General features: G+C 39.8%; 2 protein-coding genes across 5 annotated transcripts; both read left to right on the forward strand.

Moving 5' to 3' along the window:
• Positions 1-215: 215 nt before the first annotated feature.
• ripply1 (ripply transcriptional repressor 1) lies at positions 216-2,260 on the forward strand. Of its 2 annotated transcripts, none has more exons than XM_026938841.3 (4): positions 216-397; positions 727-805; positions 1,401-1,474; positions 1,639-2,260. In XM_026938841.3, the coding sequence occupies exons 1-4, from the start codon at positions 297-299 to the stop codon at positions 1,847-1,849; spliced, it is 465 nt and encodes a 154-aa protein (XP_026794642.1). In that variant the 5' UTR covers positions 216-296; the 3' UTR covers positions 1,850-2,260. The 2 variants fall into 2 exon arrangements, with proteins under 2 accessions (XP_026794642.1, XP_026794643.1); XM_026938842.3 differs by having other exon boundaries at positions 730-805.
• Positions 2,261-3,168: 908 nt separating this feature from the next.
• On the forward strand, positions 3,169-16,721 carry LOC113541767 (transmembrane gamma-carboxyglutamic acid protein 3). Of its 3 annotated transcripts, none has more exons than XM_026938923.3 (4): positions 3,169-3,261; positions 5,530-5,575; positions 7,683-7,843; positions 8,812-16,721. In XM_026938923.3, exons 1-4 carry the CDS (start codon positions 3,199-3,201, stop codon positions 9,358-9,360), a joined length of 819 nt encoding a protein of 272 aa, XP_026794724.1. In that variant the 5' UTR covers positions 3,169-3,198; the 3' UTR covers positions 9,361-16,721. The 3 variants fall into 3 exon arrangements, with proteins under 3 accessions (XP_026794724.1, XP_026794725.1, XP_026794727.1); XM_026938924.3 differs by having other exon boundaries at positions 3,192-3,261; positions 5,535-5,575; XM_026938926.3 differs by lacking the exon at positions 3,169-3,261 and adding an exon at positions 3,268-4,144.
• Positions 16,722-16,844: the final 123 nt, after the last annotated feature.

Here is a 16,844-nt window from a genome sequence, read left to right on the forward strand (position 1 = left end):
TTTACACAACTGGGGAAGCATTCACAACAAAATGCTCTTCATTTGGGCAGATGGAGGAGCTCACCTCTCTCTCTCTCTCTCTCTCTGGGTGTGCAACTTCTGTTGCTAAGACAACAGTCTGGACCACGCCCCACAGCGCCGCCACGCCCCGCCTCCTTCTGCAGCTCAGCGTTATATAAACCCCGGGTCTCCGACTTCAGCTTCATTCATTCCGCTCAACGCTTGTGTGAACACGTCGACCTGAAGACTTGATTGGTTTATTTGGCTGTTTTGGACTAACGAACCTCGGCAGAAGGATGAAAGCTGCTTGTCTCTTCGCCACTCAGATGCATTTATCCGGCGCTCCGGCTCTCAGCTCAGCCCCGGAGGGCAGGATGGAGCAGCCCCCCCTCAGCAGGTGAGCAGTACAGAGGTGTATAGGTGCCTCTGGGGTGGTATTTAAAAACCCCTCTCATTCCCTTGAGTGAGCAAAATAACAATAATATACCAACAATATTCAATAAAATAACAATAATATTTCTTTTTGTTGTTGTTGTTGTTGTTGAGCTTTGGATTGTTATCAGTTATTAAAATGTAAAATTAACCTCAATGTGACATCCTAAAGGTGCTCCTTAAAAAGTAAAAACCTATCTCGAACCCTTTAATGATCATGCAACACATGCAACACATTGTTTGTTGTTGTTGTTTTCCTTGACACTGATCATGTGACTTGCGTCTTGTCCACAGCAGGCCTGTCCTGTGGAGACCGTGGCTCATGACCGATCAGGACTCGCATACTGTGAGCCGGAGGAGCAAGCTCATCTGCGTAAGTTTCCCTCTCAGTTATACCAATACGCTCACCGTTCAAAACATACAGTGATTTGACTTGTGTGGAAATGTAGGGGACAAGCGTTAAGATTAAACACGCACAGTAATGCATTTAAGAAGCAAATGAAACCCCGGGGGCCAACACATATGCATGTGGAGTGCATTAGCAACAGTATGGCAGAGCAGAAGGTGCGACTGTCAAGCTGTTTTGCTGACACCCAGCCAATTCTGTGCAAAGGCAGAAGGACCAACTGGAGCGCTGAGACACTCTGCCATATGGCACCGCTGTCTGAGCCAGAGTGAGAACTCTGAATTGGCGCCCAGCAGCGAGGTGTAGAGAGAATAGCTTCCAGCATGCTAGCACATGCCTGCCAAGACTAGTAGACGCGTCTGGGGAATGTTTGGGTTAGATTCCCACTCTTTTAGCCTGACACCTACCAAGTCACAGCTACTATATCCTATATAGCCCAGGGTGCTATACAGCTGCTTTGTAGCTAGTGCTGATATCACCCCATAAATACCGGGCAGGAAGCTTGTGGTGGATGTTTTCGTTTGTAAATGTATCCTTACACCTCTTTCTTCTCTCTTTACAGCCTTATTCCCGACCAACGGTGCCAAGCAACACCATGGCAGATGGCAAAACTCAGCCTTTCCAGCACCCTGTCAGGTCAGCGCTGTTTTGTTTTGATTGAGCAACACATTGCACGGGTCATGTATTGGCCTGTAGACCTGTAATCAGCAGACAACTCAAAAGTGAGACTGTAAAATCCTTTTGTCAATGCGAGACAACACTGTTCTAAATATTTATTCCATTTTGTTTTTCTACCACAGACTGTTCTGGCCAAAATCCAAGTCATATGACTACCTCTACAGCGATGGCGAAGCACTGCTGAGAAACTTCCCAGTCCAGGCAACCATCTGCTTCTATGACGAGTCTGACAGTGAGGATGAGGACGAGGAACAGGATGACTGGGAAGACGAAGAAGACGACGACGACAAAGAGTGCCTCAAACCTCAGCGCCATTTTTGCAACTATAACTGAATTGTGATCGAACTTTGTAACAAATACACCCAAGGAACATCAGACATTGTGTCAGGACTGTCTAATTGCTGAGAAAGCGTTCCAACCAATCACAGCCTCCGTAGTTCTCTATATCGTCAAAAAAAACCCAATTCCAAATGGACAAGAGAACATCTTCAGAACTGGATGGTTTTCTGAACTGTAATTTCCTCTGGGAAATGTATAACGGCAATCAAATGATCCCACATTGGGATGAATGTTTCCAAGATGACTCAGGGTCTCTGCTTTTTGTATGCAAGATTCCTCAACCTTTATTATTTTATTTCCTTGTCCCTAATTTATGTTGTATATACATCTACATCTATATATATTTATGTCCTATTTTTCTACTTTGGTGTAAATTGCACAATAAACCTATATATAAGAATGAAAGTGTGTGTTTTGGGTTGTTTATTTTTAAAATCATGTTTCATCGAAGCACCTCTCCTAATCTTTGGTATCACGATTCTTTCTTTGACGTTGGTGCGTCTGCTTTGCGTCTGCCTGGTTTTTAAGTGGGGATGACCTGATGAGGAAAAGTCACCATTCGGAATGTCAGAGGTTAAAGATTTGGTTTACTCCCGGCGTCACGGGTCACAGGATATCCATCCTGTTATATCATGCATAAGCATATGATGCACAAATGACTGCAAAGGAACAAAATGTTTAATGTAATTTGCTTTAATGGTTTTTTTTTTCTTCAGTGCAAAAGTAGAGATTTACTGTAATCCTTTTCAGGGATTACAAGCCACAGAGCCTAACTTTGCATGTTCTTTTTTTGCTCCATGGCACACAAAGCTATATCAACAGACCTCTTTTAATAGCAGGTTATTTCTGGTGCATAGTGGGATAAACTAGGACTCCAGCAACAAATCATTTCCACTACATGTGACACACACACACACACACACACATACACATACACAAATGTGTGTCATGGACAAGCTCCATCACTGACCTAATAAATCAGACTGTGACGATGCCCGGATGCAGGGAAATGTAGTCTTTTAACACAAGGTGTGGCATAGGAAGAGACCCCAAGACATTTCACATTGCATTAAATAAATTGAACCATTTGTTTTTTTCCACTATATCAATACTGATAAGAAAAAAAACAAATGCTATAATCTATGGAGGCAGCTATTTGCCACAATATGGCAGATATTTGCCTGTGCCTAGACTACAATACCCAGCTTATTTATTTTATTTTCATTCCAGAGGCATGACAGTGTGCGTCCAGAATACTAAGAAGCGTTTCCATTGGTCAGGCGCAGGCAGCGCTGGATTCCTATTGGTCGGCGCAGACGTCAGTCATCCGTCCTGCGTGACTCATGTGGCTGCTCCCTTGGAGGAAACAGGGATGGAAGGGATCAGCAGTGATAACGGAGCGGAAGGTAGGGCTTTCTTTTAACTGTGCGTCCACGTTACGCTTCAAATACACGCCACGATACACACGTAAGCTTATGCTAGCTGTGCTTTGATGTTGTGAGAGGAATCAGAGAAGAAGAAGCCCAGGAGTGTGTATGAAGCAGTGCGAGGAGTTTGCAGCTTCTTGACCGTGGGGTTCAATTTGAAGCTGGTTGCCTGGTTATGGGACTCGATTAATATTTTATTGGCTGTTTTTAAAGGCAGGAGGAATGTTTTAGTATGTATGAGACGTCGAAATGCTGCATAGTGACAGCTAGTGTTCATTATTAGCACAAGTGGTGAAGGATAATAATAATAATAATAATAATAGTGGTAATAATAATAGTAGTATTCTCTCGAGTCTTCATTTTCTTATTTGATAGCTGTGTGGAGGAAAGATTGCAAAGTCTTTGTTAAACCTTTAAACCTCTAAAGCCCGTATTTATTAGCCTACAAAGTCTGAAATGTAAGTAAAATAGTGGATTAGTGCTACAGTGAGCTCTACACAGGGGCTAAATACATTTAAATGGCGGACGCTAATGGCACGTCTACCCCGGCCCGTTTCTATGGAAACCTCCACCCTTGCCCCGCCCCCTCGCTCGCCTATAAAAGGCAGACAGATGCATCCATAAATCAGAACTTCACTCAAGAGTGAGAGGTGCAGTATGTAGGAGATTTGGTGCCAGATGAGAACCAAAAGTCCAGGGTCTGGTGCTGGATCTGGATCTGGATCTTTGACCTGATCCAGCTCCTCCTCCTCCTTAGCCTAACCCTAACTCATCAAAAACAACACACTTTTAACACACTTCTCCAGTCTGATACACACCCAGCTGTGTCCAACCTCTGGACTTTTGGCTCGACTCCTCCCAGGTAAGAGGAGCTAGATCAGATCCATCTCCGCCCCATGGATTTTTTTGTTGTTGTTCTGTAATAAGGAGTACTTGTGCCAGATTGATAACCAATCACAACGCCAACATGAAATCCACAAACACGAGCAGCACTGCAAAAACGTGGCGCACTGAAAAGCAAAACCGTCACCGCGCTGCTCTTATGTTGCTCCATGAGCAGGTTATTGCTTTTTAAGATTTAAACTCTGAAGCCGTGTGGCGTGAACGCAATTCACTCAGCTGTAGGAGCCGTGCTACACTGAAATGCAATCACTGTTCAATCACAGCACTAAGCCGTACTCCCAGGTGTGGCTGTGAAAAGGTAAATATAAAGGTGTTCGAGGCATTTACTGTCCGTAGAAAGGAAAGAACCGCCCTTTATACAAGGATGAGTCAAATAAAAACCTTAAAACTGCATACATAAATTAGAATTGAATCGAATTCAGACGCTTGTTAAATTCAGGAAGGCTTGAACTGGAGAGCATGTAGAAAAAAGATACACTTTTTTTGACACCTATTTGCAATAAAAAACAACGCAAAATGAATAAAAAATATTTTTATTTGACTCCCTCCCCTCCTTTCTTATTGGTTCATTGTCGCTCGCACCGTCTGCATTGAAAGTGTTCATATGACTAGAAATCCTCCAGTCAGAGTAGCACCTAGTAGTTCCATTATCAAATTACTTCGACGTCCTGTCAGTCAGGAGAACGGGATCACGTAATTAAATTCATTCCGTGTTTCTGACAACATCGTTCCAGGACTGAGTGGTTATCCTGATGCTCTTGGGTTAGTTTCTGTGTAGTGTAGTGTAGGCTATCTGTATAAAAGTTTTAGTTTTATGTCGTATATGTAACGGATGCATGTGTATATTCCCCCGTAGTGTATATCTGCAGTTGATCACATTGTACAAACTCTAAAAAGCAAGTATATATAGTATGTACGTCAAAAAGCCTGTTTTTTTGCATCTGAACGCTGTTTATTTGGCTGTAGTGAAGGTTTTGCTTTTCAGTGTAACATGTTTTTCGCATGTCACTATTGAAAAGCAGTTCCATGTATATTGCATTTCAGGTTTTCTCAGTCTGGACCAGAACCTTTTCCATAGAGAGCGGCTTGGAAGACGTTCCCCAGTATTTTTTTCAGTAATTTTTTTGTGAGGCCTCAGTCGTGTAACAAACCAACTCAGGCAACAGCACTATGATAAATCTGTTTCTTTATGTGGCCTGAATTTAGTCCCTTTCTTCACGAGAAGTAAATGTGTGTGTGTGTGTGTGTGTGTGTGTTCGTTGAAGCATATGTTTCAAATGTTAAAAAGGAACAAATGTGACAATGCCTCATGAATTTCTGTTAATGTATCTTTTTTTCCTTCAGTACAGAATACTCTGCATTAAGTTCGTTGGTGGTAGCATGGCAGCAGGTGAGCAATTAGCATTAGATTAGATAAAGATTATCTCACACACACACATGCACACACACACTATTTCACTCATTTAAAACAAATCTGTCCAGTTTTTATTCACTTTAATATTCAAGCAACAGCACATTTTGAAACAGTTGTTAAAGTAATGAAACTCCAAACTAACAATAAGTTAAAGAAATTCCCTCATTTTTTTCAATCCAGTTTCAAATCTCTGTATCTGTAGTGTTTCGATACATTAAAGACACTTACTTAAAGTGCACCTGAAATCCTAATTGGTGTTTCAGAGCTTTTTGTATTTGTCCTTTGGTGTTATGGACAATGATACTATATTTGGAAAGAATACAAAAAAAATGCTTTAGTGATATTCTTGTGGTATAGTGGTGTAGTGATTTTATATTTTAATTTTATAGTTCTCACTTCTGGGAAATGGGTCAAAACTTTTAAATGATTCCTATATGTGCAAATCATCCAATTAAATGCTCTTTAGAACCATATGTCCCGCCCCCAGAAGCGGGTCTTGCTCTACAGTAGTAGCTCTTTAGCCGTTTCATCGTTGTGTTTGTTCATCGATGTGTTTGTTCATCGATGTGTTTTTTCCCGCACACTATTCCCTTTTCCATTCATCACTTTGTTGAGAAAAAAAGGTTGGAGTTTATTTATTATGAAGAGGGAGGAATTTGTACAAGATGGTGGTTGTGTTTTACCAACTTGAGGCTTTTCATTGCTAGAATTTGTCACTTCTAGAGTAAGTAAAAAACTCTCGTTAATCTCTTCTCCATATTATGCTCTCTCGCTAAGCTTCATTCAGGCTTAGTAGGGGTGTTGTGTATCTCGAACACTATACCCCAACACTTCAATACAATGTCACTGTGACTTCCTGTTTCAGAAGGAAATACATCAACATACAGAAACAAATCATTTCATTTCATGTGGACTTTAAATCTCTCTTTAAAGTCTAAGGGCAGTTGTTGTATTCAGTCCATAAAAGGGTCTAACTATGTAACACAAATCAAACTAATACACATTATAATACGTCAGTAACAGACAGACAGGAGAGAGGAGGACGTGTGTTAGACAGAGTGAATGAACTGAAAGGAAACTGCTCCATAGTAGTAAGCAAAGATCTTATAGTAAAATATGTTCACTTGCAGCCATCTTGGCAACGCTCCCGGGCGGTTATTTTCAGTCATACGAGACCAGGCTGCTATCTACTTGAATGGGAAAAGGCCCACAAACCAGAAATGATGAGTTTTGAAATTACTGAAAAAAAAAATGACGTAAATGTAAGAATACGTGTTAACTAGAAACATTTAAACTCCATACCGTCAGACACACAGCCAGAAATCCCTCCCTCTGAAAAAGTAGTCCCACCTTTGAAAGTCTGAATTATTCAAATTCAGAGCTTAATTTAAAAATAATTTTGAAGAATTTGTAATAGTATTCTATAAAAAAATATGTGAACCACATAAATCTTTATTTTTTTTGACTGTTCCAGTAACTGCCCAATAATAGTGAAATATTGAGTAGAAAAATGGGATGTCATGCGTGTGGTAATTCTTGTCTGTGGTAATCACACATACACTACAGATGCAGAAGATAAAAAATGAGGTTGAAAAACTCTGGAGTGTTTCCTTTAGGGTTTATGTCAAGAGAAGCCTTTAAAAAGCCTTTCTACAACATTACATTGTTTTTAAAAGAGTCCCACAGATTTTGGCAGGATCTGTTTAATTTCACGACACATTGAGCAGATGGATGGCGTCAGAGATGTCAGTCACTGAGACCTTCCTGTTATCACCTACATATTTATAACAGGATGGACATTCATTAGGAATGGAATGACAAATGATAAGAAATCGTTTATTCATTGTGATTACCAAGAATGTGTCACATGATTCAAAAAGGAAACATTTAAACGAATGTAGATACACACACACAGTGACATCTCGAGAGTTTTGACTGGCACCAAGCAGTTCCATTGGCTTGTCTGATCCTGTGACATCACTTTTGCCCTCAGGACCCATGTTTCTACCTCTCTTTCTTTCTCTTTCTAACTTTCACACTCACTCACTCACTCACTCACTCACTCTTGCTCTCTCTTATATAGCATTCCTAAATGGGAAGGATGCAAACTCTCTCCTCAAGCGTTTTCCACGGGCTAATGGGTTCCTGGAGGAGTTTCGGCAGGGCAACATTGAGAGGGAGTGTGTGGAGGAGAGCTGCAGCTTCGAGGAGGCCAACGAGGTGTTTGAGAACAAGGAAAAAACAGTAAGCGCTTCTCAATATCACACTACGAGTTTCAATTAAGAAAATCGCATTTTCAAGGCTTGTGCGATATTGATTTTGTTTTCCTGCTTGCAATTCACTATTAAAAAAATTGTGTTTAATGATTTCATCATCCAGAGTAGGCTAGCCTAAAAAAACAGGAAAAAGAAGCATTTCTATCATTTTGTTTTTTAAAGTGAGTAGGAGAGGGTGTAATAATATTACCAGCTGTGCAGTCGGGAACTGCTTGCAGGCAGAGCCAGTCATGAAAACTCAGCTGGACGCTGGATTTTTAGGTGATTCTGCAGTAATGTGCAATAAACAGTAAAAAAAAAATAAATAAAATAACAGTACATTTTCGATATAACTCTTTTACAATTGGTTGTCTACAAATCAGTCCACATGGTTGACATTTTCACTGTTGATCTGCTGCTCAAAATGTCTGAACGAGTCAATACTGACCGGTACTAACTGAGTTCTAATATCGATATCCTGAATCACATTTTCAGTAAATGCCGTTATTAGCATTTGTGTCAGCCTTTGTTCTGCCGATGAGTGATCAAGCGATTGTGTAAGACCTCTCCGTTGGAGATGAGTCAGTGTTGAGCTCATTGAACTACTGTAAAGATGTTTAGTGTTGCATAACTTGCCCACCAGGCCGGAATTGCTATCGCTGCATAGAAATACTGCAGGATGTGATTTTTCCTTTTTGACAAGCTTCTTTTTTTTTTTTTTTGCTTTCTATGATGCAATGTGATGAATGTGCAGTTAGTGATTGCAGTATTAAAGACAGGGCATATACAGCAGTTAACCAAGTATTTGATTAGTGATGTATATGAATCCACAGATGTTTCTGTAGTATCTTATGTAATTGATTAGTACTGATGTACAGAACTCTGCTGTGATTACTGTAATTAATAATATAATCCGATACACACTTAACACACGTCACGCATCTCTTCCAAACGTAGATGGAGTTCTGGAAGACGCGTAATTTGTACCACGTGAACAACAACGGGGAAACACGTTCAGGGCGTGCCGACACCGTGTACATGGTGGTACCGCTGCTGGGCGTAGCCCTCCTCATCATCATTGCGCTCTTCCTCATATGGCGCTGCCAGCTGCAGAAGGCCACGCGCCGGCGCCCGGCGTACACGCAGAACCGCTACCTGGCCAATCGCAACACCCGCAGCCTTCCCAGAATCCTTGTGCACCGTGACACCCCTTCACATTCGGACAACTCGCACTCCAACGAGAGGCCCAGCATGGTGCTCAGCGGAGGGGAAAGGGAAAGAGGCGGAGTTACCTCAGGGACCCTGGACTGCTCGTTGCAACCTCCGAATGGGCGTGGACTCTATGTGCAGGACTCGTCTATGTCCGTGGCGTCACGTCTGTCAGGGGCCACGCCTCCTCCATCTTACGAAGAAGTGACGGGCCACTTGGAGAGCAGCAGCGACGAGACCACCACCCCTTACAGCGACCCACCACCCAAGTATGAGGAGATTGTTAAAGAAAAGTGAGGGCGTGTGTGAGGTACGTGCATAGGAAAGAACTTGTTGTAACATTGGTCTCTAGCAGACCTGAGTGTGTTTTGGATCCCAAATTGCCACCCAAAGTTCCTGAGGGTGTGCATGAGGTGCACTACCAAATTATTGTAGTCCTCAAATTTTTTTTTTTCTGGAGTTGAATCTTCTGAACTCGCTTTTGTGGATGGGACGCCTGTGTTGATTTTTTTTTTTCGCACTCTTCCGGAACCACAACCAGCTGCTCACCGCACGGCTACACCTCATGCCATCGTCAGTGTCTTTCATCATGTTCAGTGCTTTCAATGAATCGAGCCTCCACTGTTATTAAATGAAGTGAGAAAAAGAGAGACGAGGTGTTTTTTTCCATCTTGTTTACTTTGTACAAAATGAGGAGGAGCTGCGAAAAGCTAACGAGCATTCGTACAAAGAGACAACCCAGTGACTTTTTTTTTTTTTTTTGACAAAATGGAGAATCTAGTGTTGAATCAAATGTAATCAAATGTGTGTGTGTGCCATATTCCATATGTCTGTTGCTACAAGAATGATTAACTAGGACGTGTGGCCAATGCCAACATTCTTATAAACCTGCTCTATGAATATATGTAAAATTATTACAATATTGCATCAGAAAGGGAAAAGAGCAGGTGACTTTAAAACAATATGCAAATAATAAGACACATGACAGCATTAGAAAGATTCGCCACTGTTTGGGAATTGTTCTTGGCTAGAAGTGCATGCACATCTAACTCTCCCAATCTGCGTACCAAAATCAACACACGCCTTAAACACGTGGGATTAAAAGTCAATCGGTCGGTCTGTTCTGCGGTTAACTAGCTGCCAGTGATTTCACGTATATAATGAGGGTTTACTCTCAGTACTGTGCTCACACACACACACACACACACACACATACACAATCCCAAGACACGACTTGTCTGTGCCGAATATATGGAGCGGCGGCTCGTCTATAGGGGCGGGTACGGCAGAGCGGCAACGTATATATATCAGCTATTCAGCAAATGTTAACCTTCGTAAAGTCCACGTCTACATTTTAAATTGCATTGAAGGTACTAATTACCTTTTTCGAGTGACCAACGATTTGAAAAACTGTTGCTATTTGACAGATATACGCAGATGTTCCATTGATTTGCTCGCCTTTCTTGATGCCCCATTTAGCTCCATAAGAGTTATTATTGCACCTAGTGGTCAAAATGAGAAGTGCAACAATCGCTAAAAGAGGTCCATTGGGACAGGAATGATGCTGCCCCATGCTCAATCAGTGAACATTTTCAGTGGAGGAGGAGCAGCAGACAGCACAGTTAATGATGGGGTTGCCAGGGGCACGGTTTTTTACCCCAGATTAGGGTAAAATACTTTGTGGCCGCCAGGATCCCATTTCATAACAAAAGCTAATACATTTATACAGAAAGAGGCAAAGTGTCAGCACCGACAGTGTGTCTGTAATGTACAGAACCATTTCTATTGTAAGATATATTGCAAAGATTACGAGAGGAAAAGGGGGATTATGGAGGGGATAATGTCTGTACATCAGAAATGCGTATGCACCACGGCGACCTTGTTTCCCATTCAGGAAACAAGGCTGAGACAAAGAAGGAAAATGTGTCTCCCTTTTTCCTGTGCGCAAATGTTTTGCCTAGTTTCAGGCTTTTTGAGTGGTTTGTGACATGTCCTTAGGCTGGAAATAGTGCGGAAACCCCGGGTTAAAGCTTCCGTGTGTGAGCCTCATACACTATCATGGGAAACACACCTGCTGAATCAAACACAGTTATGTCTAAAACCACTCAAAACAAGCTGCTAGACTGTACGCTGGATGAACATATGCTGATACTCAGCTGCCTATTAAGGAGTTCCTCTAAAAATTCACTAGATGGTAACCTATAGCATTAGTCAATAAGTCATTATGCTGTTGTTTGAGGCTATGTCGTTATTAATGCCATTCTGCCACACCTAAATCTATGGTCACGAGCCGCTGCTGCGAATATATATAAAAAAAACAAACGCGTAATATACAGATAGCACAATTACTGGATAACCTAACATTCCAGATCCCTAAAGATTCTTCCCCCTTTTCCTCCCTCTGCTCTCTGACTGTTTACAGCTTTTGTTACTCTTTTTTATATAACGGCATAAACAAACTGTGTGAAATTTGTAAAAAAAACAAAAAAAAAAAAACCAAAAAAAAAAGCATTACGTTGCTTTGACTTCACCAAGTGCTATACTGTAGTATTTTGTATAATGCTGCTTGTCTTCATGTCGTTTCATTCCTCACAAAACTATTTACGACTCTCGGCTCGGAGTCTTAACGAGTCGCTAAACTGCCTGACTGAAATGGTAATTTTTTTTCCAGCTCAGGTTTAAGCCAATCAACTGCCACCTTTGCAGGAAATATTGTGTGTATATACATATATATATATATATATATACACATGAATATGAAATACTTTTTCACTGCCAGTACCAAACCTAATGATTGTGCACAATGTGTTATCACATGAAAAGGAGTCTCATAACAGCTTTAAGTAGAGTTTAGCACAGCTACTATCAGATGATGTAGTGTCATGTTAATCACTGTATGTCAAGCCGGGTAGCTTGATGGCCAGCTGTCGTTCAGGTGCATTGGCAGAACATCCAGTCTAAAGAGTTTGAGAAAGAAGCCTTTGGTGTACACTCTCTGTAGTAAGAAAACTGCAACTGGCTAACGCTTTTATCCAAAGCAACTTATCCAAGCTTTTTTTGAGAGTAGAGTTGAGGTCTGTGTATGTTGCGTTCCTTCGTTTTTTTATTTTGAAAGCAAGGAAACAGTTTTTTATTTATTTTTTTTTTGGCACGCACTAAAATAGGAAATTAATTCACCTTTTTCTACATTTTCTTCCCAACTTGGTTACCTGTCAATTCCCACTTACCAGCCAGCTCTCCCCATCATACAGCAGCTACCAACTGGGGAGGGTGAAGGCTAACATGTGGCTCCTCCGAGACAATCACACCTTTTCAAACTGCTGCTCATGTAACACACTCAGAGGAAAGTGCTATCTACCCTCTTCCACATACATGAGCTCGTAGATGTCTGGCTAGATGATTGGCTTGTGTCACTGTGATTGACAGGGGAGAGAGAGTATGGCCAAATTTGCTCTCTTGGACTCCCGGCCACGGATGGCTATGGCACTGTCAGGATTCAAACTCACCGGAACTGTTCTGTTGCGCCATTTGGGCCCATAAAATTATTTTTAACAAATAAAATATTGACTTGTTTTCAATGGTTTTTAGTTGTTTCACCCACAAGTCAAATATTTAGTCCAAAAGTCAAATATTCATGAAAACTTGTGCCAAAAAGTCCGGGTCGACTTTTAAGAAATGCCCAGAGTCGACCTGGAAGTACAAGTTGGATATTCTGTATGGTCTTTTCTTTGGCTACGATGTGTACTATGTGTACTTACACTGTTTGCATCATTAAATTTTTTTTAATTAAAAAAGTCCTGCTGATTTTTTTGTTTCAGCCTCCAGTAATTGCTGCTACACATCTTGGTGGTCGTTCAAGATCACTATTTTTAGCCCCAAGATGATATTTATTATTTTAAAATCCAAAAACCTCTCATTTTGAACATCTTGTTTGCTTTTTTTTTTTTCAATTCGAAATGAAAAACGCAACGATGAACGCAACACACGCTGATCAGTTGAGCTCAGGCTTTCTGTTTACCTTCTGTTTTGGATCCCCACAATGGCCATCCTGGGATTTGAACTTGGAAGCAAATCTAGACCAACAAATTCAGATTACAAAGCTGAACAGGACACTCGGATGATTATAGGAAAGTGGCTATAATGGGTTAAATGCACAAGACCTATACTGTATGTGTAAGGAAATATAAAATTCAGACTGTGAAGTTTGGGGCGGAGCTTCAATGACCATGCCGTCTCCTTTCTCATTTTTGAGCACAGTAGAGGTGATCAGCTTTATAAAAGCCTTTCTGAATTTGATTAAGCCTCCAGTCGTGTCACATGAGCTTCTGAACTGACTGAATGAAATTTTCCACCAAGCCCTAGTGACTGCATTGAGTGTAGTGAAGGTTGGACCATCTGATCTGAGATCAGTTTGTGATATAACTGTTTAAAGCTTGACGAGTGAATGGGCAGAGATACGGAGCTTGGAAGCTGAAAAAAGTATTTGAATATGAATTACGTATATATGTTCTACTCAAATAGCTAGTTTCCTAAAGTGACATTAAACACTTGACCAGCGTAACTATGTAGGTAACGTTATTGCCAGTTAGGCTATGCTAACATTAGCTTTAATAGCAATTTGTTTATTTCTGTACAGCATAAAAACTTTAGATGTGGTTCCTCATTATGGTTCATATCATCCATTTTGACTCCACTCCAGTATCTCTACACCACGTCGCTTCACTTCACTTCGCTTCATGGATGTAAGAGTGGCAGACAACTGTGATCGGCTAAACATTGAATCTGATCACTCTTACAGCGTCTACTTTTCACTGGGAACCCGAGCTTTATCGTCTTGGTCCTAACTTACATAAAATCAATATTTTGGAGATTTGTATATAGGGTTCTGATTTTTTTTTAAAAAATCTCAAAACCATATCCTGTAATTTTAAATGATTTAAATGTTTTGAAACTTTAACATTTACTAACATTAACATTTATTAAATACACCATGGAAAAGACAAGAATTTCATTTAACATGATGTGTATATAATTCAAATACATGAAATTCATATTCAGATACTTTTGTCAGCTTCTAACCTCCATACATGTGGATCATTTAAAAAAAAACATTAAGGCTAAAGTGTTTTGTTATGGGTTGTGAATAAAGTAGCACACAGTTACAGCAGTTTCTAATGAGACCACTTGTGTTTGTTAGGGAATGGAAGAAAGCGTGGGATTGAATGTCCCTGTGTGTGTATCTTTATTCCCAGTTAGCTACCTACAGCGTGCCACCAGAGCCACGTGATTTGTTTACATGTGGCGTGTCGTGAATCCTTCGTTCTTCTGCTCAGCTTAACTGCATGATGCTTCTTTTATTTCATTCAAACTAATGTCTTATTTTTTAAGACTTAAAATTATGTCTATCTGTTTACTAAGTCTCTGGATATATATTGTACATTTATGTGCTGGTTACACCTATTTAAACGTTTTTTTTTTGTTTTTTTTTTAATCAACATGAGCGCTGTTGAAATTGTAATACCTGTTTATGTAATATGATCAAATTATACATCCGTGTATGTGTGAAAGTGTATAAAACATGTAAAACATATCTCCTGGCATATTTTCACCTTCCCCATTCTACTTAGAGCTACTATTTTTAAAATATAAACTCACCGGCCACTTTAATAGAAACACCTGTACACCTATTTAGTCATGCAGTTATGCATCCAGTTATCAGCCAATCATGTGGCAGCAGTGTAAAAATAAAATCATGTAGATACAGGTCAAGAGTTTCAGTGAACTGCTGATCTCCTGGGATTTTCACACACACAACAGTCTCTAGAGTTTACAAAGAATGGTGCGAAAAAGCAAAAAACATCCAGCGAGCAGCAGTTCTGCAGATTGGCCACACTGGTTCGAGGGTATGGTAACTCAGATAACCACTCTTTACAACCGTGGTGAGCAGAAAATCATGTCCTCGAAAGCCGTAGCTTGAGGTGGATAAACTATAACAGCAGGAAACATCACATGGTGTTTTTCCAATTTTCACCTGTCCATGTTCCGCATTGACTGAGAACATTAACTGAAGCTCTTGACCTGAAACTGCATTGTGCTCCTACAACATGATTGGCTGATTGGATAATTGCGTGTATGTCGAGTGTTCCTATCAAAGTGGCCGCCGGCCGTTGGTGCATATGGTTAATATATTCTTTTTATTCTTTATTCCTAATGCTAGCTTCTTCATAAACAGGCTACATGTACACATAGAGGGCTTGGAATACCATTAGCTGGTCAAAGAAGAAGAAAATGAAGAAGATTCCCATGACATATGGTTTGTGTTTGTATTTTGGTTTCTTGAAAAATAGCAGAAATCTGTTGGTCTTCCCCCTGCCAAAAGTATATATACAGTATTTTGCTCAAGTTTACATCTTTATAGAGCTTCCAGTCAGACTGGCCTAAAAACGGATATCACAATCATGTAATCCAAGCTGGAGGAAATATGCTCATCTGTATGTCAGTCAGGTCTTAAATGCTGTACAGTTATCAAGCTTATGTAAAAAAAAAAAAAAAAAAAAAAAAATGCAACGCACCTGTTATGTACTGCATTTTGGATGCATTTTGGATTTTTCCATTCGCCTTTTTCAGGTATATTTGTTGCAGGAGATTATGAACGCCCTTTGAGTTGACCCTTATGTTTGACAATTAAATCTCCAAAATATTAGAACTTTGCTTTAGTATTACAAAATGCACCTTGATGCCATGGTTTACATCTTTTCTATCAATTTTAAAGACATGTTTCATGGAAGAATCAAACACACACACACACACATGTATATATAGAATCACTCACCAGAAATGTAGTTGATCAACTGTGAATATATTTTTAAAAATTTAGTTATGAAGTGGAGCTTTGAGGCTAATGTAGTTAACAAATAACAGAAGCTTATGACGAATTATCACCAAGCAAAACAACATTTTGGCAACTAGCCTTCCGTTTCACAAGTCTATATGTGAAATGCTATAATGGGTTAAAGATAGCTGATACATGAATTCTGTCACAAGTTCTACATGTTGTGTTCAGCTATAATGTATTTTCATCCGTTTTATTGCTAATGATATTTCATTATCTATAGAACTAAACACATTTTACAATTTTGCGATGGTTTTGCACCGTATTGTTACACATAAGCTTTTATTACTTGTATATCTACATAGTGTTGAGGTTCCTGAACTAAAGAAGTCTTGGCTGATCAACTTAATCAGAATTCAGTGAAAATGTTGTAGGTTTTTTTTTTTTTTTTCATCCTGAACCATAATTAATTTTAAAGATAATCAATGGACTCCATGTGCACAGATAGTTGGGGTTAATGCTGATATTTTCACCTTGGATGGTGGTGTAAATACATCTGTATTTCATTATTATTATTATTATTATTATTATTATTATTATTATTATTATTAAACATGGAATTTACCCCCATTCTATTGTACTCTGGCATAACGATGTGTTTCTAAGTGCCAAAATTTAATTTCTGTTGAAGCACTGACTATATCTTTTGTGAATTATTAAACAAGTGAATTATAAATGTGTGGTTACTTATTGGTCCACTTAAAGAAAAGTGTTCACAGATTGTTATTTTATATAGATATACATAATTTATTTTATTTTATTTATTTTTTTGTATAATCAGAGTCTGTTTAAAAATCTCTGGCTGGTTTGTGAATGATTCATTCTGTCTAAACGACTCTGCTAAGTGAATCAAATGAATCGACTCACAAGCACTGATGAAGCGAAAGTG

Source organism: Pangasianodon hypophthalmus, chromosome 15, assembly GCF_027358585.1.
Source record: "Pangasianodon hypophthalmus isolate fPanHyp1 chromosome 15, fPanHyp1.pri, whole genome shotgun sequence".
Lineage (NCBI taxonomy): Eukaryota > Metazoa > Chordata > Actinopteri > Siluriformes > Pangasiidae > Pangasianodon > Pangasianodon hypophthalmus.